Source organism: Martes martes (genome assembly GCF_963455335.1).
Source record: "Martes martes genome assembly, chromosome: 3".
In the NCBI taxonomy this organism is placed as follows: domain Eukaryota; kingdom Metazoa; phylum Chordata; class Mammalia; order Carnivora; family Mustelidae; genus Martes; species Martes martes.
In genome coordinates this window covers 62,429,987-62,456,460 of record NC_137890.1, presented here as the reverse complement: position 1 = coordinate 62,456,460, position 26,474 = coordinate 62,429,987, and the positions used below count along the sequence as shown (strand labels likewise).

Below are 26,474 nucleotides of genomic sequence, written 5' to 3'. Positions count from 1 at the left end.
ATGGATGAGGGTTTTTGCAAAAAAGGTAACTTTGCTAATTGGGGGTTCAAATTTGCACAAATGTTTCCTGGTTATTTGTGAGTTTACACATAAACTGAGGCTAAGGTTGTTGAGGAAATGTGAGGGAAAAAAGAAATGTAGCAGGAGTGCTGAGAGTCTGGAGCAGCTTTTGTGAGAGTAGGAGAAGGGACTCAAGGGAGACAACACAAAGAACAAGGTTGGCTGGCCACCCGGTGAGGGCGCAACAGTGACCTGGAGTAGTGCCTGCCCTCACGACGGTGGATGGCCCCAGCTGGCTCCCGGAGCAGCAGTGGCCCACGTGGTGGATTGCCCCAGCAGGATCACGGAGATCAGAGGCCGTGATGCAGTTGCGTGAAGGCTGGGGTTTGAAAAGGTTAAATGGTTCACTAAAGGTCACCCAGATTTTTACACAAGCATCCTGGCTCCAACTCCTGTGCGCTTTCCAATCTGTACCCGCAGACTGGATCTGTCCTTAATGAGGTTTCCTTTGAGTCTCAAGTTTCTAGCTTGCTAAAGCCACTGGACCAGGGGATACTGAAAGTCCTGGAGTCCTCTAGAATGTTGTAATGGTAGGTTCTGCTCCTGAGTCTGCTTCCCACCAGTTAGGTCACAAGTCACCTTGGGCAAGTATTTCAAACTCCCTGGCGTGTTTCTGTAATTGAGTTTCAGAAACTTGACTTCTAAAGTGCTGATTTTGGGAACCTGGGTGGCTCAGTGGGTTAAGCCTCTGCCTTTGGCTCAGGTCATGGTCTCAGGGTCCTGGGATAGAGTCCCACATCCAACTCTCTGCTCAGCAGGGAGCCTGCTTCCCCCTCTCTCTCTGCCTGCCTCTCTGCCTACTTGTGATCTCTCTCTCTGTTTCAAATAAATAAATAAAACCTTAAAAAAAAAATAAAGTGCTGATTTTGTGAAAAGTCAGTTTGTGCTGTTTTTATGAGTGCCCCCATTTACCAGGAGCTCTGATGCCTTCACAGCGCCTCCTACCTCTGGAAAGTCTGCTCAGTTGTACGTTCAAGTTAAGCACTTGCACTAACACAAGTCACTGGGGATATTTAAGTCTCCCCTCCCCCCATCACTTAAGTGATATTGTCAGTCATCCAACACCGCAATCAAACAGGGCAAAAACAAATTGTAAAAGGAAAAGATAGCACAGTTTAAGGAAGAAAATGCAGTATAGAAAATGAAAATAAATGCATGAACACTGAGCCAAAGAAATCCGAAGGTCACGACTGAGTTACATGAAGCAGCTAGCTGTCAGTGACAGACTAAGAGCTTTCCAATTAAGTAGGTGTTAGCTCTCTGTCTTAGCGAACTGGAGAAAATTCCTTTACTGATTCTTTGAATAGTGCTTTTTAATAAAATGCCAGAGAGCCACAGAAGTAGCCTATAACTCATTAGGAACTGAAAGATCAGAGAAGCCCGATTTAGAGCCAGTTTTCATCGGTGTGTGTGACCTTCTCCAATGTCATAGGCGAGGATGGATTTCCTTGCGGTAGGCAGAAAAGGGAACGTTTGTTTTGTGGGTTTTTTTTTTTTTTCCTGGCAATAAGCGAATATGTTTTTCATCACACGTCTCCGGTACTTCTGTAGTCAAATATAAAATAGAGGCCTTGAGTCCCAGCACGGTTCACCAGCCCAAAGACTTCAGCGGGTCCTCCCAACACCCCCAACCCCCGCCCTGAGTTCCAGCTGGGGTCGAGCCTCTCAGGAGTCCTCCGGGAACCTGGAGGAAGGGAAGCAACCCAGGGGTGGCCCGGGCTCCCTGTCCTCCAGGTCCTCCAGCTCGCGGGCACGCGGGCCGCGGGTCGCGCGGCCTGCGCGGGGCCGAGCGCGTCGCCTCAGCCGCGGACTTCCGCTTCCCACGCGCCGGCCCCGCGCTGCCCGCCCGCCGCCGCTGGGGTGCTCCGGGCCCGGGGGCCTTCGCCCTTTGCACTCCCGCGCGGGAGGGCGGGGCGGAGGGCCGGCCGGCGGCCGACGTGGGTGTTAAGCGGCCGCCCTGGCGGCGGAGGCAGAGCCGAGAGCCCGCGGCGGAGCTCGAGCAGCACGCGCGGCCAACTGGCGCGGCGGTGAGCGCAGCCCCACAACCGTCGCTCTGGGGGCGGCCGGAGGGAGCGGGGCGCGAGCGGGCCTACGTGGCCAGGCGGCGCGACCTTCCCGGGCAGCCGGTAGGCTTCTGGGGTCCGCGGCCCGCGCGCCGTGCACGTGCCCAGGTCGTTAACGGGCGCCGTGGGCCGGGACTCGCCGGAGACTCCGGGGCTCCGCGGCCTCCTTTCCGTGGAGTCAACTGCCGGGAAGGGTGTCCTCTTTGCCCCCGCGGAGTGTCATCAGGCCTCTGGGCACCGGGCCGCCCGTGCCCGGCCCGAGCGGGGGCGGTTATGAATGGGAGACTCTCGCAGGTTGTTGGGCTGGAGTCCGAGGACATGAAAGCCAGGACGAGAAAGTTGGAAGCTGTCTCCCTCGCGGGCCCTGTGCCCCCCGGGATCCAGAGCCTCGGAGCGGGAGTGCCTGGCGGGCGTGTTAGCGGCCAGATGGGTGGGCGTCGCAGCGCCTTGGGTCCGGCTCTAGTCCTGCGGGGAGGGCGGCCGCGCCAGCTTGAGCCTGTGCTGCAGTCTTCTCGCCCTTGGTGTTACCTGGTGGAGCAGGCGGCCTCAGAGCGTTCTCCCAGGCGAGAAACTCATTTCCCCCCGGGAACAGAAGGTGTGCGGCTGGCGATGTTGTTTATCTCTCCTGGAGTCGGACCCACGTGTGCTTGCAGGAGAGGTAAAGGGGCGCTAAAAGGATTCAGCTTTTTAACTGGCTCAAGACTGAGTTTTGACTTCTGCTGACCAGTCTTGCCTCCCCCGAGCCCAATGTATTTTTCAAGACTTCTTGAAGCCGCCTTCTTAAAGCACACTAATTTGAGTCAGTTGCTGAGTTAATCTGTTAGTTCCCATCACTGTTTTTTTAGTATCTTAATAATTCTATGAGTCGTTACTGTGGGATTTGATGCGTTTAAGTTTGGCTTACCGGAGGGGTTAAATTCGCAGCGATGACACATAGTAGGATCTATGCCTTTCTTATAAACTCAGAAAGAAATGTTGGCACCCCAAGAATTCAACCGATGGAGAAGCTCCCCACTTGCCTCCATTTTTCCTTTAAAATGCGGGGCTCGGTGCTTGTTTTTTGCTTTTCTTTTTGGTCAGGTTGGAATACTCTGGAATTAAGTATTGCTCGGTAGGCACAGACCCAAAAGGCAAGACTTGAGTTGAGTCCCCTGACTACTTGTATGACCTTGGAAAAGCTCTTGCTTTCTGGCCTCAGTTTTCCATCTGGAAAAGGAAGAGATTGGATTAGGACCCTCGTAGCCTTCTCTAGGTACAGGATGGCCACAACCTCGTCAACTATAGTTATTGATACTGCCTCTCCTGTCCTATCAATAACACAAAATCCATGTCTTGTCTGTTTCACTTAGTTGCTTTTTCAAGTCCAGTACTATGCTTTTGTGGTTGCTGGTTTTACAATCTTTTTTTTTTTTTTTTTGCAAAGAAAGCAAGATTCTTGGTGTCTGATCACTCACAACAGGCGCCAAGTGGTTAAAAAAGACTTCTTAGTGGATAAAATTATTTTCCGCCCACGTTTAGGTCCACATTGGCATTCATTAATAACCCAGCTGGCCCACCAGCCTCCAAGAGGTGGCCTGAGTGGGAGCACAAAGGTCTTTAGCGTGATGAATGAAAATTGTTCTTTGTTATTGACGGATAAGTCACTTTCTTAGTTTGAAAACCACACAGAATTGGCTGCTGAATTGGTTAGCTTGATATTATGTGTTAATGAGCCACCTTTCTTTTTTTTTTTTTTATAAAAAATCTGTATTTTTAAAGTCCATTTCTCTGTGATAGTTGATTTTTGTCTAACAGTAGAGGAGTAGACTCTAGTTTTCCCAAACTTTTTAAGCTCTAGCCCAACCATGCTGAAACAAGATCACTGGGAGACAGACCTGGTTATCTGAATATTTTACCGGTGCCCCAGTGATTCTTATCAAACAAATTTAGGACACAGTGTTGCTTCTCAAAATGTGATTGGTGGCCAGTCATTATCAGCCTCATCTGGGAGTTTGTAATGACTGGCAAGGTTTCTGGTCCCACCTGAGGCCTAGCACATCAGAATCTGTAGTTTAACAAGGTCCCCAGGTGTTTTGTGTACACGGTTATGGTTGAGAAGGTCTGGAGAGGCCTTTGTTGACCATCACTAATGCTTGGTGCTGTGCTCTGTAGTTCTAAGAACAGCTGTCCCATGTGGCTATTTGTGATTGCCTTTATATTATGATAATTCTGTTATTCACCTTTGATACGGGGGGACCTCCAGCTTAAGAGGCCCGAGGGCTCATCCTGCTGGTGGAAGATCAGGAATTCAGACCCACGCATATGTCACTTAGCAGAACACCTAATCCATTACTTTCCAGACCTACTGTTTTGTGACCTCCTAAGAGGGACTCAACTCAGGCTGCTGTCTGAATTTAGAACTGAGTTTAGTTGCCTGACAGTTCCACTTAGGCCTCTGAAAAACTAGTTTGATATGACTTGGGTGTCTGTGGTATTTGGCATTCACTTGTAAGATTTTCAGAAGGGTTGGTTGAAATGCTCCCTATGAGTGGCTGTAACTCTGATAACTCAGGGAAGGTTTTTGACTTGTGAGTTTTTCATGGGGAGATGGTGGGCGAGTAGAAGGCAGGCCAATTGCTAAGCTGCACTGATACCTTGACTGCCTTTTTCTTTTCTTTTCTTTTCTTTCTTTCTTTCTTTCTTTTTTTTTTTTTTTTTTTGCAAAAGGGAGAACTGATCTCCCAGCTCCCGGAGGTTGAGGTCCCAGTAACCAGGCAGCAGTTCTAGAGAAAGGCTGCAGAGGCTTCACTGATGGTGAGCTCTGGTCTCCTTTCAGGGATATGAGACACCCGTCATAAGCTCCAGAGAGTTGCCTTCCACAGAATATGGAATATATGTTCTTTGGCTGTTGAGTTTGAAAAGTTCTTTATAGGTTTTGGATACTAGCCCTTCATCTGATATGTCGTTTGCAAATATCTTCTCCCATTCTGTCAGTTGTCTTTTGGTTTTGTGGACTGTTTCCTTTGCTGTGCAAAAGCTTTTGACCTTGATGAAGTCCCAATAGTTCATTTTTGCCCTTGCTTCCCTTGACTTTGGTGATGTTTCTAGGAAGAAATTGTTGTGGCTGAGGTCGAAGAGGTTGCTGCCTGTGTTCTCCTCAAGGATTTGGATGGATTCCTTTCTCACATTGAGGTCCTTGATCCATTTTGAGTCTATTTTCGTGTGTGGTGTAAGGAAATGGTCCAGTTTCATTTTTCTGCATGTGGCTGTCCAATTTTCCCAACACCATTTGCTGAAGAGACTGTCCTTTTCCCATTGGACATTCTTTCCTGCGTTGTCAAAGATTAGTTGACCATAGAGTTGAGGGTCTGTTTCTGGGCTTTCTATTTTGTTCCATTGATCTATGTGTCTGTTTTTGTGCCAGAACCATACTGTCTTGATGATGACAGCTTTGTAATACAGCTTGAAGTCTGGAATTGGGATGCCACCAACTTTGGCTTTCTTTTCAACATTCCTCTGGCTATTCGAGGTCTTTTCTGGTTCCATATAAATTTTAGGATTATTTCTTTGAAATAATTTCTTTGAAAAAAATTTCTTTGAAAAAAATTGATGGGATTCTGATGGGGATTGCATTAAATGTGTAGATTACTTTAGGTAGCACAGACATTTTCACAATATTTGTTCTTCCAATCCATGAGCATGGAACATTTTTCTATTTCTTTGTGTCTTCCTCTGTTTCTTTCATGAGTACTTTATAGTTTTCTGAGTACAGATTCTTTGCCTCTTTGGTTAGGTTTATTCCTAGGTATCTTGCAGTTTTGGGTGCAGTTGTAAATGAGATTGACCCCTTAATTTCTCTTTCTTCTGTCTTGCTGTTGGTGTATAGAAATGCAACTGATTTCTGTGCATTGATTTTATGTCCTGACATTTTACTGAATTCCTGTACAAGTTCTAGCAGATATGGAGTAGAGTCTTTTGGGGTTTCCACATAAAGTATCATATCATCTGCAAAGAGTGATAGTTTGACTTTTTCTTTGCCAATTTGAATGCCTTTAATTTCTTCTTGTTGTTTGATTGCTAAGGCTAGGACTTCAAGTGCTGTGTTGAATAGCAGTGGTGATAATGGACATCCCTTCCATGTTCCTGACCTTAGCAGAAAAGCTCTCATGTTTCTCCATTGAGAATGATATTGGCTGTGAGTTTTTCATAAATGGCCTTGATGGTATTGAGGTATGTACCCTCTATGCCTACACTGTGAAGAGTTTTGGTCAAGAAAGGATGCTATACTTTGTCAAATGCTTTTTCAGCATCTATAAAAGTTGGGTATTCATCCTTTCTGATGAGGCATAATATTCCTTTATATATATGAACCGTATCTTCTTTATCCATTCGTCCTTTGAAGGGCATCTTGGTTCTTCCCACAGTTGGGCGACTGTGACCATTGCTGCTATGAACATTGGGGTACAGATGGCCCTTCTTTTCACTCCATCTGTATCTTTGGGGTAAATACCCAGGAGTGCAATTGCAGGTCATAGGGTAGCTCTATTTTTAATTTCTTCAGGAATCTCCACACTGTTTTCCAAATGCTTATGTTTTAAATTAAGATAAATGACTGAAGGTAAGTATGTATCTTTTTATGCTTCCCTGCCGTACTTGACTTGATTGGATGATAGGATATGTACTGTGTCTGTGACTGTACACAGCCACAAGGACAGGGAATCTGCAAAAGTGTTTTTCAGATGGGAAAATACCAGTTATAGAGACCCAAGGATGGCCTCCAGACAGAACTGAAATGTTAACAGTCTTGACCACTGAGAGCAGGGTTGGTAATAGTCAGGATTTCCTTTAGCAAGAAGCCTTTACGTATCACAGCATGAGGTGGTAAAAAGTCTTTTTTGGAAGTACTTGGCTTAGAATGTTTTCCAAACTATGGGTTGTAAAATAAGTTTAGTTGTTCATTGAAAAAAAAAAAAAAGAATAGGAAGTAGTATATATCTAAAGTTAAAAGGGTAAGCTTGAAATTACACAAAGTAAGTTCAGGATACACTGGCTAAGACAAAAGCTACAGATAACTGTAGAAATAAAAGACACACTGTATTTTTTAAATCAAATTTTGTATAGCAGGGCAAAAATATAATTTAGAGTAAAACATAAATTTTGAGGATGAAATAACATGAAATCAAGGGTTTGCTTTTAAATGCTAGAGGGAGTGCCTGGGTCACTCAGTTGGTTAAGTGTCTGACTCTTGATCTCAGCTCAGATCTTGATCTCAGGGTCATGGGTTCAAGCCCTCCATTGGGCTCTGTGCTGGGTGTGGAGCATACTTACAAAAAGTTTAAAAAATGAAATGCTGTGGTAGAAGAGAGGAAGAAAAACATGGAAGGAAGGAAGAGGAGCGAACAAGGACAACAATATAATATACTCTGGGAAACAGATATATGGGGTTTGTTATACTGTTCTGTTTACCTTCATGTATGTTTCATAACACACTTAAAGACTCAAAAATAGAAGGAAAAAATGGGTGTTATAAATGCTATGTCATGTTTTGGGTTCTGATCATGTTTTATCTTTTATAGGTGCTTTTATTTATGTTAGTTGGAAAAACAGGGTGTGTAATTAGTTCTTAACTGGTAAATAGCTCCTTAGCTCTAGGGTCCTAGAGGAGACCTCACTGGCTCTGTCCGTCACTGCAGTCCCCAGCAGCAGGGATTCAAGAACAGTATACACGTGCGCATGTGCCTTTGTGCACATGGGACAGAATTCTAGATACAACCTCAGAGCAATGAAACAGCTTTGGCTATTCCTGAATTGAAATCTTTTGAACAAGCACTTCCCGAGGGAAAGAAAATCGATCCCAAATGAGCTCTTTGAATATTTCTGACAGCATCTTTATACCAAGTACTGCCATGAACAGGTTGTTCATGGACTAACTTCTTTTCTTTTCTTTTTTTTTTTTTTTTTTTCTAACTTCTTTTCTTTTGCAGGGAGAACTGGAACGATGATTTGTGCCTACCTTATTGCCAGTGGAATATTTACAACTGCACAGGTAGGAAAGATGTTACTACAGATGATCTTGTGCTGATTGAATCTGATAGTTCTGAAACCTCACTGGTAGGATGTTAAGATGGTTCTTTGAGTCGTGGTACTTAATGAAGTTGTAATTAGAGATCCACTTATTAGAAAGCCTCGTTTTGATATGTCCTTGTTTATATTTTTTTCCAAAATTTTCTTTACATTCTAGTTAGTTAATATACCATATTTCCTAGTTTAATTTGCACTGGTTAGTAACTGACCTAGGTGCCTCTTAGTCTGGGCCAGGGCTAGGGTGAGGTCAGTGAGAAACTCCCCTCAGGCACAAAATTTAAGGGAATGCCAACATTTTCAGTAATTATTTCTCTTAATTAAATAATCTCATGCAGTATGTTTTAAACTCAAGATTAATGGAAAAAAAATCCATGATGTCAACAGTAATACCAACATTTTAAATAAAGGTAGGGTCTATTAGGGACAGGATTAAAGAGGGGGGTGGTAAAGTCAAGCTGTCCAAGTGTAAAACAACTCCACAGTCACAATGCCTCCTAGAGCTCAGTTGCTCCCAGCCCCATTCTTAATGCCCCCAGTTAGGGGACAGTCTCCTTCCTCACAAGAATAATATCAAGATTGGTTTGGTAGGTTCTCCAAAGGACCTCCAACATCCTTAGAAGCACTAGGTAGGTCAAAGGTACATTTTCCAACGCAGAACAAAATCTCTCCTTGATGTTATTAACCTCTCATAGTCAATATCTATGGGATCTATTGGAGGCTGGGCCCTCTGAAAATTTCTGCAGAGACAGGGTGGGCTATTTCCGGTTCTTAAAGTGGGGTTCTAAGTCTTATTTCTGCCATGATTGTGCTGAGAAATTCCCACTGAATGGACATGGCCAGCAGCTCTGCTCCCCACTTGGCCAGCAGTCTGAGAAGAGAAACTTCATGTTGTCTCCAGTGCCCCACTCTCTGGTGCCACCATCTGCTTTATTCCTAATTTGAGACACACAGGTCAGGAAAATGGAGGCTCTTCCCCAGTGTTTTCCAAACAGGGTCCAATCTCTCAGTGAATTGTAAAGTCAACTTGTTGGGTTGTGACTAGCATTTTTAAAAATAAAATGGACTAGATTCGAATAGAAAATATCAAAATGTATTGTTTTGTGAAACGTTGGTTTCAGTTGTATGTGAGTGCGTGTTTGTGTAAAAAACCTTGATACGATTATTTTTGTTGTTAACTTTAGTTTGAGTAACCTCTACCTAAAGGCTGCAGACTTAAGGAAATAATGTGCCCTTAGGACCTTTAAGAATGCCTTCCACAGGAAAAGAAGGTGCATGTGAGCCATGACTGTGTTGCCCCCTTTCCGTAGGAGAGCCTTTATTATTTTGGAGAACGGCGAACAGATAAAAGCACCAGTACTAAATTTCAGGGAGTTGAAACCCCTTCTCAGGTAAGTTGTCATTCTTACAAGGGGGGACCTTTGGGGGAGTTCAGCAGCCATTATTTGGTCTCGCTGTGCACTCTTTTCCTCTCGTGATCGGGCCGCTCCACTCTGGTGCCTGTGACAGGCCTGGATCCCTCCCAGGGCCAGAGAGCCATGTTTATGAGTACTACCCCCCCACACACACAAACACACACCCTGCCTTGGGGAATCCTGCGCTCCATTTAACATTGGCCACTGCTTACGGAGTTCAAGAGTTGATTCCTTCCCAAAGTAGAAAGGTCTAATTTCTAAGATTCTAGACTCGAAGATTAGGGAAAATCACTAGCCTTTGATTTCTCTCTGAGGGGAAATGAGTCTTTCACAAACCCCTACTTGGGCCATTCACCTCTTGCCGAACATCTCGTGTGTGTGTGTGTGTGTGTGTGAGAGGGGGGGGGGGAGAATCAAAGAAAGAGACAAGAGGGGCTGCCGTATTTTGAAAGAAAAAGGGGAAATTAACATCTTACCAAACCTATTCTATTCCAGACACTATTATACTTTGACAAATATTATCTCATTTAATACTCAGAAAATCCATGGGAAATATATGCAGTTACCCTATTTTATCCTTTCAACAATATTTTATGGTGAATAATTTCAAACATAAAAAGCTGAGACAATCCTATAATAAATCCCCTTATAGTCCTCGCACCACTTCAACCATCGTTTTATCATGTTGCATTCATTCCCTCCCCACTCTCCTCACATGCGCGCGCGCGCACACACACACACACACACACACACCCCTTCTCCACAGATCCCAGATGACTGTGGAGGAAATCCCAGTCATCGGGTCATTTTATCTCACAAGTATTTTAGTGTGGCATTCACATAGACTCTCGAGGGTAAAAATACCATAACACCATTGATCATATCTAAAAATATTATATCTTAAGGGGCACCTGGGTGGCTCAGTTGGTTAAGAATCTAACTCTTAATTTCAGCTCAAGGTCATAATCTCGGGTCATGAGATCAAGCCCTGCAACGGGCTCTACATTCAATGAGGAAGTCTGCTTGAGATTCTCTCTCTCCATCTACTTCCGCCCCTCTGCCCCTCTAAAACAAATAAATAAATCTTTAAAAAATAAAAATATCATACCTTGGGGCACCTGGGTGGCTCAGTGGGTTAAGGCCTCTGCCTTCGGCTCAGGTCATGGTCCCGGGGTCTGGGATCGAGCCCTGCATTGGGCTCTCTGCTCAGCAGGGAACCTGCTTCCCTTCCTCTCTCTCTCTGCCTGCCTCTCTGCCTACTTGTGATCTCTGTCTGTCAAATGAATAAATAAAATCTTTAAAAAATATATACCTTAATGATACCTTAGTAATATCCAATTTCTGGGGCATGTGGGTGGCTCAGTCAGTTAAAGTGTTTGCCTTCAGCTTGGGTCATGACCCTGGGGCTCCCTGCTCACTGGGGAGTCTGCTTCTCCCTCTCCTTCTGCTCCTCTCCATGCTCTTGGTCTCTCTACTACACACACTCTCTCTCAAATAAGTAAATAAAATCTTTAAAAAATACACTCAAGCTGGCCACAGGGACAAGAGCATATGTATCTTCGTTAGAGGTGTGTGGAGCTCAAGTCCTTTCGTGATTAGGAGGCTACTCTCTGCCAGAGCACAAACCTTCCTTGAACTTAGTCACAGTTAAGCCTCCACCCAGACTGAGCTTTTCCACACTCGTATTAACTACGTCTTGGTGAAATGTTGTAGCTCTTTCCCTGGGTCTGGTTAGGTGTCTGTTCAGTCGAAAGTGGCCTATAGGAGCAACATGTGGCTCCCTTCTTGTTCCTTCCCCACAGCACAGAGTTCAGAATTTTTCTTCTAAGGGAGATATTCAGTCATGAGGCAGCAAACATAAGCATGCCTAGTCATATAATGGCACTCAATAAATGTTTCCTTCATTAATGATTCTCCCTGAATTCTATGTAAAAACAAAAACAAAAACAAAATCAGGAATGCTGAGGATAGACTTTTCACCTCCACTTAAATTGAGTCTTCTGTTATTTTGCAGAATAGATACGTTGGATATTTTGCAGATGTGAAAAATATCTACAACATGACTCTCCCTCCAAGAAAAACACTCAAGATTTAAAAAATCGTCATTCATTCAATTCATGGTAAGTGTTTTGTGGGTCATTGACGAGTTGGCCAGGAGGGCAATGTTCTGACTCTGGAGGCATGGGATGGTTGCTCCCATGTGTGTACCAACAATCCCAACTCATGGCTGTCCTTTCAGGCATCCTCACATGTAACCCCTCCCAGTGGAAGAGCCCAGAAGCCCTTAGATGTCCTCTCTTCACCAGTTTGTGGGGGCTCTATCCCCTTCTTTTTTCTATTCTCACTGCTGCCTTGGCTTCAGCCCAGGGTGGGCTTTTAAGAATAGGGCCTCTGATGGAGAAGAGAGGAAGGGCTCATGAGCCCTGCAGACCACCTCTCCCTCATGTCCACCTCTAGTTCAGGGTTCATCTGGCAGCCCTGTATCATTTGCTCACATGAGCCTTTCAGAAACGTACTTTTCCCTCTCATCATCCTGGTCTCACTCTCTCCCCTCCCTCCTGCACCCTTAGTCAACTCATCTCCAGCCACTCGAGATGTCTTGATATGTCTTAAATACACAAAGGTGTCTTCAATACCCAAACAACAAAGGAAATTTGTTGCCACAAATTCTCTTTTCGAAATAACTACCAAGTGCCTGCTTTGGGCAAGGCCCCTGCTAGTGTTTCTCTGCCCTCAAGAAGGAGAGGAATGCGTGCGCATGGATATAAAGAGCTGACCACAGTGTTGGGGCACACACAGACTTGACCCTGCCAGCTGAGGGTCAAGGTCAAGGATAGCTTCCTAAGGAGCACCACCCAGGTCTTCCTTACAGAAATCTACATAAACACAGAAAGGGGGTTGGGAGAAACCTGGGCTCGGGGAGGTGGTGGGGAGGGGGGGGGCGCCTTTCAGCCTCCTAGCTTCTATTAGTTATTACCAGGAGTAAAAATCCTGATCAATTTTTTTTTTTTCCTGATCAATTTTTAAAGAGCTGACTGTTCTCCTGCTTCAAGAATGTCCGGAGAGAGACTGGGATCTGCCATCATGCAGAGAGGCAGGAAAATTAGATCTTCCATCTCTGGGACTTAAGAAATGAAAGGGAAGGGGAGGGGGAGAACCATCCTCAAGGCTTTAATTCTCCATCAACCACCCCGCTTCCTGCGCAGTTCACAGGGGAGGCGGCAGAACAGGCTCGCCACAGTGGGGGTGGGCTGGGGCTTCACTCTCACTGCCCAAGGTGCAGCAGGGAGCCATGCTCTGACTCCCCAAAGTTAAACCATGGCCCTTGCGGAGGTGCCGGGTCCCTCATGAGTAGTATGGTGCTGGAGCACTGGTATCCATCCAAACAGGCTTGTATTTTTAGCCTTCTGGGGAATCACAAAACGTAAGAGCTAGATATATATATTTTTTAACATTTCATCCAATTATTCAGAAATAAAAGAATCCTTTAAATATATATATATATATATATATATATATATATATATATATATATAAACTGCATAGTAAAACAAATTACAGTTAAAGTATAAAATGCTTTTTTCAAATTATTTCTATATCCCTTCCTCCCCACCACACACACAGAGGTGGTGGTGAGGAGTTTTAATGGATTACCACAATCGGGTTGCATCGGTTTCTGGCTTGTGAAAACAAATGTCAACCCAGGAGCATTGTTTCTGTGGGAAATTTTGTGTAGGTTTCCAAACAAGCATTGTGCAGGCAGACCCTTGAAACACGGCCCATTCGGGCAGAAGGCTGCCTGTGTATAAAAATTAGCAACTGTTGGTGAAAAGGCTTTGCAGACTGCAAAGTCCTCTAGAGAGTCCATTATGACCGTTTCCTTGGCTGTGTGTGAATTAGAAGGGAGAGGGTTGTTGTGGTCTGAATGGATGACCTCACTCAGAATTCCAGGTGTTGCCACAGCTCCCCAGGCAGAGCCAGGCTTGTCCAACAGGTGTCAGAAGGTAGGGGACAGCAGTTTTGCTCTGTTCCCTTCCCACATTCAGTGGGATCCTGCAAAAAGAGTCGACCACTTTATTCTAGACCAGGAAAAGCAACATGGTTCGTCACTGGAGCAGTTTCTCCCACCGAGAAATATAAACGCAACCATAAAACCAACTGAGTGGTAGGAGAGCCAGAATTGCGTCTGAGTGTATACTCTGCTTCAGTTTCTTCTTTGTTAACAATGGGACCAACGGTATCTATACCGACCCCCATGAGTATTAACCGTTCCAGACAGACAAATGGGCATTTGGTCCAGTGGGATTTTAATGTATTTTTCTAACATGAATAGTGAGAATGGGAATTGTTTCTCAAAATTCTAAGCTTAAAAATGTTTTTAATAAGTTCTAGGATTTCGTATGTTTCTCAGTCTGATGTTATACCCTCAAGACTGTGACTTCTCTGTTAATATTTTAAATTTTATATAAACTGCAGAAACATTGTTTAGTTAAAACTGGAAGGTGCAGAGATGGAGAACAGAGGAGCTAACCCAAATGGATAAGTACTGCAGGGGAAAACTGGGAGAGGGTTCCATGGGTTTGGTTTGCTAGTCTCAGGCTAACAAATAGATTCTAAAAGTACAGTTTGAGATGCCTCATGGAGACTTCCAGGCAAAGTTGTGATCTTAGCAGCTGTTCAGTACCATGTGGGTCCAGACTTCGGAGCCAACTCAAGAAGGGCTACATGGTAAGTTACCAGTCTTTCTGCACCCATGTAAATAATCAGGCCAAAGCTAATGACACCAGCATTTTTCTTTATATGTATGTATATATATATATTTTTTTTTTTTTTTTACTTATTATCCTCTTATCGCATTGTTAGCTTGCCCAACAAACTGTACCCTCTAGGCTAAGAAGTTCTGTTAGCCTTTGGTGCCCCATCACACTCTTGGTGCCTCATCAAGATCCCATTGGATCCCTTCCACCAGCTCTGTGATCCCACCCACCCCACCAGCCTCCACCCCCTTTACTATAATGCTTGGAGAATTACTGCTGGGGCCAACTCATTTATTTAGAGCCCCAAATCCCTGAGATAGTCACCACCCTGTTGGGCAGCCCATACGCAATGACTAGCAGCCGTACAAAAACTCAACTCCTTTGCTTCAAAGTGTGACAAACTCTGCAGTATAATTTACACCAATGAATTCCCCATGGATCAAGCTGAATCTGCTGAATCCCACCCTTCCTTGGCTCTTATGAAGAAATTCCTCCTAGGAGCACTTCCTTCATAAATCACTAGTACCCAGAGTGTTGGTTTAGGGTCCACTTCTGGGAGAACTCAACCTGTGATCATCCATTTACTTATATTGAGGTGTAGCATTTATAACACTGTATTTACGTGGTCTCTGTCAGGTGATATACTATGTTGCAAATTGCATGAGGACAGAGACCATTATTCATTCATCTTTGAATCCCCCAGATCATGACACACAGTTGGAGCTCAGTAGATCTCTGTGAAGTTGACTTGAACGAAAATGTCTCTGGCATGTCTCATCACACCTGTCCAGCCCCCCTCATCCACTTCTCTGATTTTATTCCCCACTTCTCTATCGGTCCATAAATCAGCTCTAGCAACAGTGGCTTTCTTCCTCTTTTGTTGTTGTTGTTGTTGTCATTCTTTTATAGTAACGATTCTTGGACTTCTACACGTTGTCTCCCCCTTACTTTTACAAACATTTTCTCTATTGAAATATACTCGACACAGAATGTTACATTCATTTTAGGGGTGCCTGAGTGGCTCAGTTGGTTAAGCCTCTGTCTTCGGCTCGGGTCATGATCTCAGGGTTCTGGGATCGAGCCCCGCATCCGGCTCTTATAAAATCTTTTAAAAAAATGTTACATTCATTTTAGATACATAAACTAGTGATTCGACAAGTCTATACATTATGTTATGCTCCCAAGTGTAGCCACCATCCCTCACCATACAACACTATTAGAGTGTCACTCACTATGTTTCCTATGCTGTACCTTTTATCCCCCAAGACTTACTCATTCCATGACTGGAAGCCTGTATCTCCCACTCTCCTTCACCTGTTTTGTGCCTCTCCCCACCTGCCTCCCCTCTGGCAACCATCAGTTTGTTCTCTGTATTTACAGGTCTGGTTCTACGTTTTGTTTGTTCGTTCATTTTTGTTTGTTTGTTTTATTTTTTAGATTCCACATATAAGCAAAACTACATGGTATTTGTTCTTTTCTGGTCTGGCTTATTTCACTTAGCATAATACCCTGTAGGTCCATCCATGTTGTCACAGTGGCAAAATCTCATTCTTTTTATGGGTGAATAATATTCCATTCTATGTATACATACACACCACCTCTTTATTCATCTATCAATGGACACTTGCGTACAATAGCCACGTCTTGGCTATTGTAAGTAATGCTGCAGTAGACATAGAGGTGCAAGCACTGTGGGCAATACTATAGAGTTTCCTCACGAAATTAAAAGTAGAATTACCATATGACCCAGTAATTCCACTACTGGGCATTTACCCAAAGAATATGGAAACACTAATTTCAAAAGCTATATGTACCCCCGATGTTTATTGCAGCATTATTTACAATAGTCAGTACATGGAAGCAACTCAAGTGTCCACCAATGGATAAATGCATAAAGAGAAGGTGCATATACACATATGTATAATGGAATATTACTCAGTCATAAAAAAAGAATGAAATCCTTTCTTTTGAAGAACATGAATGGACCTAGAGGGTATATTGTTCAATACAATAAGTCAATCAGAGAAAGACACGTACCATATGATTTCATTCACATATGTGATTTAAATAACAACAAAGAAAAAGACAAAAAACTAGAGTTTTAAATACAGAGAACAAGCTAGCTGCCAGAAGGTAAGTGGGGTAGGGGATTGGTGAAATAGATAAAGATGATTAATAGTACACTGACCTTGATTGTATAGAATTGTTGAATCCTTATACTGTACACCTGAAACTAATACAGCACTTATGTTAATTATACTCAAGTAAATAAATAAAGTGCCCAGAGTTGAGCCCTGCTGGTCCTGAAAACCTATTAAGCCCCACTAGTTTTCAAAGCCAAATGTTATGGGGACTTGTCTTGTCTTCTCAGCGCAGGTTCCCTGTGCCTGCTCTGTGGTCTGAGCCTCTTGCTTCTCCATGCTTGGGGTTCGCTCCTCTTCATGGATAGTCTTACCGGGGGGTTGGTTCTCAACCGTGTCTTCACCTCACCTACCTTTTCGATGTGGCCTCCTCTCTACTGTGGAAAGTCTGTTCTGCCAGTCTTTGGGTCCTTTTCAGAGTCTGTTGCACTGATGTGGCTGTTATCTTGGTGTGTGTGTAGGGGACAAGGTTAGCACAGGATCCTCCTACTCTGCCATCTTCCCAGCAACAAAAAAGCAACCATCATATAATTTTTATCCTCCTCTTGCTAATGCGGTGTACCATGCTGACTGATTTGAAAATATTGAACCATGCTTGCATTCCCAAAATAAATCCCACTGATCGTGGCAAAGGATCTTTTTATTGTTGAATGTACTTTGCTAATATTTTGTTGAGGATTTGTATATCTATCTAAGTTCATGGGGAATATTGGCCTGTAGTTTTATTTATTTGTTTGTTGTTTCTTTAATTGTGACTTTAGTCTGGTCTTGGTATGGGTAATGTTGACCTTATAGAATATATTTGGAAGTTTTCCTTCGCCTTCTATTTTTTGGGATAGTTTCAGGAGAATAGGTATTAACTCTTCTTTAAATGTGTAGCAGAATTCACCTGTGATTCTATCTGGTCCTGAGCTTCAGTTTGTTGGGACTTATTGGATGACTGATTCAGTTTCATTACTAGTAATTGGTCTGTTCAGATTTCCCATTTCTTCGTGACTCAGTGTTAGAGACACCAGCCTTCTTTTGGAGTAAGAGTAATCTTCCTTTGAGATTGTTAAGATCAAAACAGAAGGGGCATGGGGAGACTGTCAGAAAAAAGGGTGAAAGCGTTTGCAGTGAGCAGTAGTGTGACTTGTGCACCCTTCTGGGATAATCTCTACCTCTCATGGTTTTTAAGCTCTTTATAACTCTAAGTTGTAGAAAAGTAATAATACTGTAAATAATTTTTGTACATAAAAATACAAATTAGTTGAATCTAGTGGAAAGCAATTGATTATTAAACCATTTTTTAGGATTTTATGTATTTATTTATTTGGGAGAGAGAGAATGAGAGAGAGAGCATGAGAGGGGGAAGGTCAGAGGGAGAAGCAGACTCCCCGCTGAGCAGGGAGCCCGAAGCAGTACTCAATCCCTGGACTCCGGGATCATGACCTGAACCAAAGGCAGTCACTTAACCAACTGAGCCACCCAGGCGACTGATTAAACCATTTTGTATCTGTTTATAAACTCATGTCATCAATCTTTATTTCCCTATAGATGCGCAGTATTTTTTTTTTTTTTAGATTTTATTTATTTGACAGAGATCACAAGTAGGCAGAGAGGCAGCCAGAGAGAGAAGAAGGGAAGCAGGCTCCCCGCTGAGCAGAGAGCCCAATGCGGGGCTCGATCCCAGGACCCTGAGATCATGACCTGAGCCGATGGTAGAGGCTTTAACCCACTGAGCCACCCAGGCGCCCCCGCAGTATTTTTTTTAATTGAAGTATAACATATGTTAGTTTATATTAGCTTCATGTGTACAATATAATGATTCAATAATTTTATATATTACTGAGTGTTCATCAAGATAAGTATATTATCATCAAGATAAGTATACTCTCATGGGTCACCTGGGTCTGTTAAGTGTCACTCAGTCTGTTAAATGTCTGCCTTTGGCTCAGGTCGTGACCCCAGAGTCCTGGGATAGAGCCCTGTGTCAGGTTCCCTGCTCAGCGGGGAGCCTACTTCTCCCTCTGCCTCTCCCTTGCTCATGCTTTTTTTTCTCTGTCTCTCTCAAATAAATAAATAAAATCTTAAAAAAAAATTTATGGACATTGAGGAGGGTATGTGCTATGGCGAGTGCTGTGAATCGTGTAAGACGGATAATTCACATACCTGTGCCCCTGAAACAAATAATACATTATATGTTAATTTTAAAAATGATACGCGTACTCTTTATTCCCCTTTATTTCACCCATGCCCCTACCCACCTCCCTTATGGCAGCCATCAGCTTGTTCTCTGTATTGAAGAGTCTGATTTTTTGTCTCCTTTTTCCCTGTCATTTATATTTTTAAATTCCACATGAGTGAAATACATTTGTTTCTCTGTTTCACTTAGCATCCCTATAGGTCCATCCACACTGTTGCAAATGCCAAGATTTCATTTCTTTTTTAATTACAGCTGAGCAACGTTCCATTGTGTGTCTGTATACCTGTATAAATACATCTTCACTACATTTTCCTTACCTATTCGTCTATCAGTACACACGTGGATTGCCTCCATGTATTGGCTATTGTAAATAATGCTGCAGTAAACATAAGGGTGTATATAGCTCTTCAAATTGGTGCTTAATGTTCTTTGGGTAAATACCTAGTAGCAAAATTACTGGACTATACAGTAATTCTCTTTCTAATTTTGTGAGGAAACTCCATACTGTTTTCCACAGTGGCTTGTCGTTTACTTTGAATCAGCTGTAACATTTTACTGGTTTTTTACTAATTGATGAGTCAAATAAGATTTTTGACATGTATTTTTAAAATGCAAGGCACAGGACAGTGCTGTGGTATGCAACAATTTCTGTAACACAGAAGTGGGGAATAACATGTATTCATATTTGTGCGTACGTACATATATAAAAATACTCTGGGAGAGTATTTGTATTTGATTATATGTGCATAAAAATATTCTCCATTTGGAACTGGACAAATAAACAGGTGGGAGTAGGTGAGCCAGACTCTTCACCTCATGTCTTTTTTACCTTTTATATTATAGAAATATGCTTTATTTTAAAAGGTTTAAATGTGTGGGAATTAAGCTTGTAAATCAGTGCCCTTTCCTGTCATGTGGTAAGTATTGGAATTAATTTAGTTCTACATTTTCACTACTTTCTGGTGAACATCAGTTCTGCAGAGGAGTTCTGCAACTGGAATGGGATGGGATGGGATGGGATGGAGAAATAAGGCTCAGACATGATGATGCTTAATACAAATGAATAATGTGTTCATACGATGCAAATAGAATCTGAACATCAAGAATGATTAACATATGACTCTATTAGAATATTTTTTTACTTCTGTACCTTTACTTCTATGCATATTTGTGACATTCCTGGTTAAAAGAAAAGCAGTAAGAATTAATTGGAGGCTTGAGAAACCAGCCTTTAAGAACTACTAAAAAAAAAGGGGGGTCATCTGAATTGAATAGAGAGCAAGAAACCATTTGTCTATAGATGCATCGTGAATGCCACAGGAATGTTTGGATGCAGCTGTCTAATATCTAACTCCAGATGAGGGTAAGAGGAAATTGGACTATTTAAGACCCATTGTCGAATGTCTGAAGTAAGCAACACGTTAGCAGGAAAGGTGGCAAGTTACCTACGTGATTTTTTTCTAGAAAGGTGAAGAGATGAAATTCTGTCTTAGAAGCTAAACTATATGTCTCTCCCCCCACCCCAGCCTTATAAATTGTGCTTTAGGAGACAAAGTTGGGCTTAAAGCTTTGTCTTTTAAAGACGGAATCCAAGCAGGACCCAAATGATTCACTATTGACACACTGTTAGCTGTCATAATTTTCTCTTTAATCCATAATGTTAATCGGTGAGACATTTTGCTCTTTGTTCTAATGAGCCTAACTTTATTTCCCTCAGGTGTTGGAAAAGGCAATGGGAGTGATCTAAAAGTACAAATAATAATGCAGAGCCAGATCGTCTTTTTCTGTTCTGCTTCCAAAAACTGTCGGGTAAGAGACAGCATGCAAACTGGAAATTCTGGTGTTTGTATCCAATCTCAATGTCAAAGCAGCATGTTAAGTGTTAGCAGTGTCCCAAGTGACTCTACCTCCGATGTCCTATGGGACTGCACTATGAGAAGTAATGCAAGAATGGTTGGAAGGGGGACACATATACCTCTTTCCCCTAAGCGATGGGACCTGGTAGTCTGTTTTCTTAAACGTTGAAGTGCCTTAGACTACCCTAAAGCAAGAAGAAGCTTTCGTGGGTCTTAAGAAATATACACCCTCAAAATTCTCTCTCCAGGTCTGTCTCTCTTCTCCTATTACTTCACCACCACCACTCCTTCCCCTTTGTCCCACGGAAGGCACGCACCCAGACCTGATCCTTGACTTCTGTTTCTTATCGCTGCACATACTCTCCTCTTGGTTCTGCTCATCCATTCTCCTGCTGTAAACTATTTTTTTTTTTCTCTTCCATCTGCTCTGCACAGGCTTATGAGTACCCATCACGTGGTAGGTGCAGGACACCTACCTAGACAGGTTCTGCCCCAACAACGGAACTGTGTTTGTCAATCCAGATTTGTCAGATGAGCTTTTCCTCTGCTTCTGCAAGTGACACCAGAATTCTCTCACTGAGGCCTTACGATGTAGAATCCTTGAGTCTCTCCTGGCCGTGCCCCCACATCCAGTCACCACTTCCTATTGATTTTACCTTTGGAATCTCTCCTCACTCTCTCCGTTCCTTTCTGTTCCCATCGTCACGGCCCAGTCCAGCACCCCATTTGCTCATGCCTGGATTTCCACAGTGGTCTCCCTACCTTTCCCTTCTCTTCATACTATACAGTGTCGAGAGACCGGCAATATGCAGGTATTTCTCTGCTTCTACTTGAAAAGCAGTAAGTAGAGCAGAAAAAGAATGCACTCTGGGCCTGTAGTCAAAGCCAGTCAGTATCTTTGGCTCAGTATATCTGCAAAATAAAGACCACATCTCCAGGGTTGTAGGGACTAGGTTAGATAATATATGTAAAGTTGCTTTGTGAGCTATAATCACTAAGTGGTATAAGCGATAATTGTCAGGCCACTTTGTCGCATAGGAATTGCCCCGCCCCCATGCTTCCACAATTTTTCTTATTTCCTGGCTCTTGAACCTTTAAGATATTTCCCTATCCTACCTGAGACCTGAGCTTATTGCCATCAGGAACTTGACCTGCAGACTCCATTCCAAGTAGACCGGGTGCCTTCTGGCCCTCGGGACACAACACTCTCATTTCTGTTTCATGTGTTCAATGTCTTTCCTCCCCCTCCCCCACACCACCCAGTCTGCACGGCATTCTCTTTCAGTGCTCCTCGTGTGCACAAATCCTTCCACACACAACTCCTTTTCTGCTCCTCTGTGAAACTTTCTTATTCTATGCTTCTCATTAAGCTCCCCAAAACACACAACCACACAGTCTTCCTTATCCAGCTTGACGTGTAATTCATGCCATTCTACCATTGTTTCTTATGTCTATAGCTCCCTGAAGCATCACCTGAGTCTGCACCTTCTTTGGTATTTCGCACAGACTCTCCTTAGTGTGGGTACCACTGTTATGCAAGGGCCAATCAGTAACAAAGAAATACTCAGGATAGCCCCAAAGTCCTTCATTCCAGAAACTTGGCCAATCTGTGGTCACTCCATCCAGTAGTTGGCTACGGACAAAGCCTATGACACCATCAGCAAATGCCTTTTTAATAAAACATGACCAATTACATACTGTTTTTTGAATGTGAATGCCAACTTTAAAACTGAGCTTCTTAGTGTGTCCCAGCATCTGCAAATCAAATGACACACGTTCAACGGTGACATTTAAATTCTGATAGAAAACGGAGTATTTCACTTTTCAGCAGTGCAGTACCATACCCTCCAAACATGTTGGCCTTTTAACAATGTAAACAGTATTGCAACTTAATAGAAATAATGATTCACATTTATTTGTATGTGTAATGACTGCACTCTGAGACCAAGTGTACTTGATAAATCCAGGAAGCCGCGATAAGCAAACTGAACTTCACTGTTTATCCACCCATTAGCTAGGGTTACAGTTCTGAGTTCCATGTGATCATTCACAGATCCTTTATGATGCTGAAACAGACAGCGTGACAATCCATCTGTCCAACAGCCCACCTCTGTGTGATGACGTGAAAGTGCCGTTTTTCTCTTCATCGGTGAGTCATCCAGAACCAACCTATGCCGGTATTCTCGTCTGGCCTTTTGAATGATTCTGATTAAGGCTTTCCTTTGCTACAATTCCTGGCAAGGAACAGGATCGGAGATGTCAACCCCTAGCCAGGGAGGGGGAGAAAAACAAGGCCGGTCTATAACAAAATTTTTAAAAAGAACAGAAGAGATGTTTGCTCATTTTTTTAAAAGATTTTATTTATTTGACAGAGATCACAAGTAGACAGAGAGAGGGGGGAAGCAGGCACCCTGCTGAGCAGAGAGCCCTATGTGGGGCTCGATCCCAGGACCCTGGGATCATGACCTGAGCCGAAGGCAGAGGCTTTAACCCACTGAGCCAGCCAGGCGCCCCTTGCTCATTTTTTCTAAATTCTATACAACTTACATATATTCTCAAATAAGGAAAAAACCATGGTATGTTTACTTTAGAGTGGTGATCACACTTTTGTTTTGTATCTTTAAAACACACTGCTCCCCATAGTTTATAAAGTACTTTACAATGAGGGAGATCCGACTTTCCTTTGAAATGATACATAACTCGTGTTAAATAGTATTTTTTTATTAAGATTTATTTATTTGACAGACAGAGATCACAAGTAGGCAGAGAAACAGGCAGAGAGAGAGAAAGGAGGAAGCAGGCTCCCCACTGAGCAGAGAGCCCGACGCGGGGCTGGATCCCAGGATCCTGGGATCATGACCTGAGCCAAAGGCAGAGGCTTAACCCACTGAGCCACCCAGGCGCCCCTAAATAGTATCTTGAATCTAATATTTACCTTATGAAAAATGAGAATGTTTGCCATTGTCATTACTCTGAACATGAGTGTGTAACTTCTGCTGAGAAGTCACAAAGTGTACAAGTGTTACTCTTTACATAACAGATTTCTAAGCCTCAGTGGTTTTGTTTTCCTATTAAAATCATCAAGCAGAACTGCCAAAAACTAACAGTGTTGATCAAGTTCAAGTTTGTGCCCTCCTTCACCCCCTGCTTGCTCCCCGTTATGGGAGAATCTGTTCGATAGTGAAATGGTATGTGTGTGGAAGCAAGTGACCTCGATTGTTCCCAACCAGACGGCTACCCTTTGATCCCTGAAGCCGGTCAGAACGCTCGCTCAGTCAGTGGTCCTAAGCAGGAGCTCCACTACCAGAAGTACTGGCCCGGGCAGTGTTGCTTAATTTTGTGATTTTCAAGGGCCATGAGATGAAAACTCTCTCATGTGTGGGTATTCTTATCATTAATACTGACAGTCAATTATCAATGTAGCTACTCCTTGTAGAAAGGGATGAGGTCTTTGGACATAAACTGGCATCGGTCTCCGGTCAGCACGATGTAAACTAGGTTGGAGGACTATTGTCTAATGTATATAGAAAAAACTACATTTCCTTAAATTTTGATAGGAATGGCAAGAAAAAGCCATTTCTTAAAGTTTCCTTTGTGTCGTGAGCAGAAGGTTATAGACTAAGTGCTGTGTGTCTAATGGCTCTAATTGTTCTACATAGATAGGAAGGAAGGAATTTTAATCCCTTTGGAATTAGTTTTTAGTATCATTTTTACTATGAAAATTAACTTTTTTTTTTTTAATTTTAGGATCTGCCTAAATACTATGACAACTGCCCATTTTTCTTTTGGTTCCACACATCTTTTGTACAAAATAACAGGTATGGCTCTGATATAATCCAGTAGAAATGGTTTAGTCTCCAAGATCTGTGTAAGGCAGAATGGCACTCCTACCCTCAATTTATAGAAACCAAGAAATCAAGTCCCCCATTCTTCATTATGTAAAATATAGGGCTATTCTTGAGAACCACTGTGGCATTATCCTCAAAGTCCATGCCATAGGACGGTGTCATAGGAGCTGAAATGTATTCTAATCAGATCTAGAGTGTGGTGATAAATCCCTCCCCTTGCAAGTGGAGGAGGAGTCTGCTCAGTTACCCTGACTAGGGCAGGTCCACCGTATGTGTTCATCTACTGATGACCGACCACCTACCACATCCTGGGCCAGAAAGGAAAGCATCCTCGAGGAAGGCTTTAGCTAGTTTAAAGGTGACTGACACACTTATATCTAGGGCAGAAGTTAGAGGACACAGTAAGCATCAGTGAAGACAGCTTTAAAAAAAAAAATCAATATTCTCCCATTTAAAAGTGACTTTCTAGTGACTAAACTGGGAAATATATATATTTTTAAATTATCTGAAAATTATTATTCCAGGGAAACTTCTTCCCTATCTGGAAATTCGTTCCTGAGTCTGGAAGTTCTCTAGAATTCTAGTTCTCTAGTGCTTGAAGGAGGACTGAGTTAGTGGGAATAGTAGAAATAGCCGCTGAGGACTATGGGTCTTGCTTGCGGGGGACAAGAGCTCTCTTAGAGACTCTGCAGGGAAAGGGTATCGGGTGTCAGCAATAAAAACACAGCTCTGTCAGAGCCACACCACTTATTTAGGCTTTGGTCTCCATAAGGGAGTTCCTTGGGACGGTGGGCTACTGCAAGCTGTGGATACCGTGGTTCACGGAGATGGCGCGACCTCTCTACGAACTGGCTAAGGGAGGACTCACTGTGGTAGAGTGGACAGCTGAGGCAGAAGGAGCATTTTGGGAATTACAAACAGCCTTACTGAGTGCCCCAGCATTGGCCATCCCAGATGTTACCAAGCCCTTCCACTTGTATGTGCCAGCTGAGGCACAGGAGGGGGACTAAGATTAACCCTGGTTGGCCTTCTGTGCTTGAAACCTGTTTCTTCTTTCCTAGGCTTTACCTTCCACGAAATGAGCTGGATAATCCCCACAAAAAGAAAACGTGGAAAATTTACCATCAGGAGTTTGCTGTCGAACTACTTTTTGATGAAGTCATAGCTGATACTAATAGATAGTTTCCCTTTTAGGATAGGATAATGTTCTCCACAATCCCTGCCACCTATTTATGTCTGCTAACCCTCCTTCCTTGCAGGTATACTTATATTTATACTTACATACACAGTAAGCATCGGTGAAGACAGCTTTAAAAAAAAAAATCAATAGTCTCCCATTTAAAAATGACTTTCTACTGAAAATAAATATAAAAAAAAGAATACTAATGAAATAAAAAAAATGACTTTCTAGTGACTAAACTGGGAAATTTTTTTTTTTAATTAACTGAAGATTATTATTCCAGGGAAACTTCTTCCCTATCTGGAAATTCGTTCCTGAGTCTGGAAGTTCTCTAGAATTCTAGTTCTCTAGTGCTTGAAGGAGGACTGAATTAGTGGGAATAGTAGAAATAGCCGCTGAGGACTGTGGGTCTTGCTTGTGGGGGACAAGAGCTCTCTTAGAGACTCTGCAGGGAAAAGGGGATCGGGTGTCAGCAATAAAACACAGCTCTGTCAGAGCCACGCCACTTATTTAGGCTTTGGTCTCCGTGAGAGAGTTCCTTGGGACGGTGGGCTACTGCAAGCTGTGGATACCGTGGTTCGCGGAGATGGCGCGACCCCTCTACGAACTGGCAAAGGGAGGACTCGCTATGATAGAGTGGACAGCTGAGGCACAAGAGAGGGACGAAGACTAACCCTGGTTGGCCTTCTGTGTTTGAAACATGTTTCTTCTTTTCTAGGCTTTACTTTCCACTTAATAAGCTGGATAATCCCCATAAAAAGAAAACATGGAAAATTTACTGTCAGGAGTTTGCAGTCGAGCTACATTTTAAGTCATAGCGGATACTGATAGAAGTTTCCTTTTTAGGATACAATATGTTCTCCACAATCCCTGCCACACATTTATGTCTCCTAACCCTCCTTGCTTGCA

The 26,474-nt window shown here is 43.1% G+C and overlaps 1 protein-coding gene across 3 annotated transcripts; it reads left to right on the top strand.

Annotated features, from left to right (window-relative positions):
• Positions 1–2,536: 2,536 nt before the first annotated feature.
• On the top strand, positions 2,537–25,804 carry LOC308339392 (phosphatidylinositol 3,4,5-trisphosphate 3-phosphatase TPTE2-like). Of its 3 annotated transcripts, XR_013966511.1 has the most exons (9): positions 2,537–2,781; positions 8,087–8,148; positions 9,494–9,574; positions 11,613–11,718; positions 12,628–12,692; positions 20,399–20,490; positions 22,591–22,686; positions 24,285–24,355; positions 25,447–25,804. XR_013966511.1 is itself a non-coding variant. In XM_080797996.1 (5 exons), the coding sequence occupies exons 1-5, from the start codon at positions 14,284–14,286 to the stop codon at positions 25,565–25,567; spliced, it is 423 nt and encodes a 140-aa protein (XP_080654122.1). In that variant the 5' UTR covers positions 13,259–14,283; the 3' UTR covers positions 25,568–25,804. The 3 variants fall into 3 exon arrangements, 1 of the variants encoding a protein (XP_080654122.1); XR_013966510.1 differs by lacking the exon at positions 12,628–12,692; XM_080797996.1 differs by lacking the exons at positions 2,537–2,781; positions 8,087–8,148; positions 9,494–9,574; positions 11,613–11,718; positions 12,628–12,692 and adding an exon at positions 13,259–14,326.
• Positions 25,805–26,474: the final 670 nt, after the last annotated feature.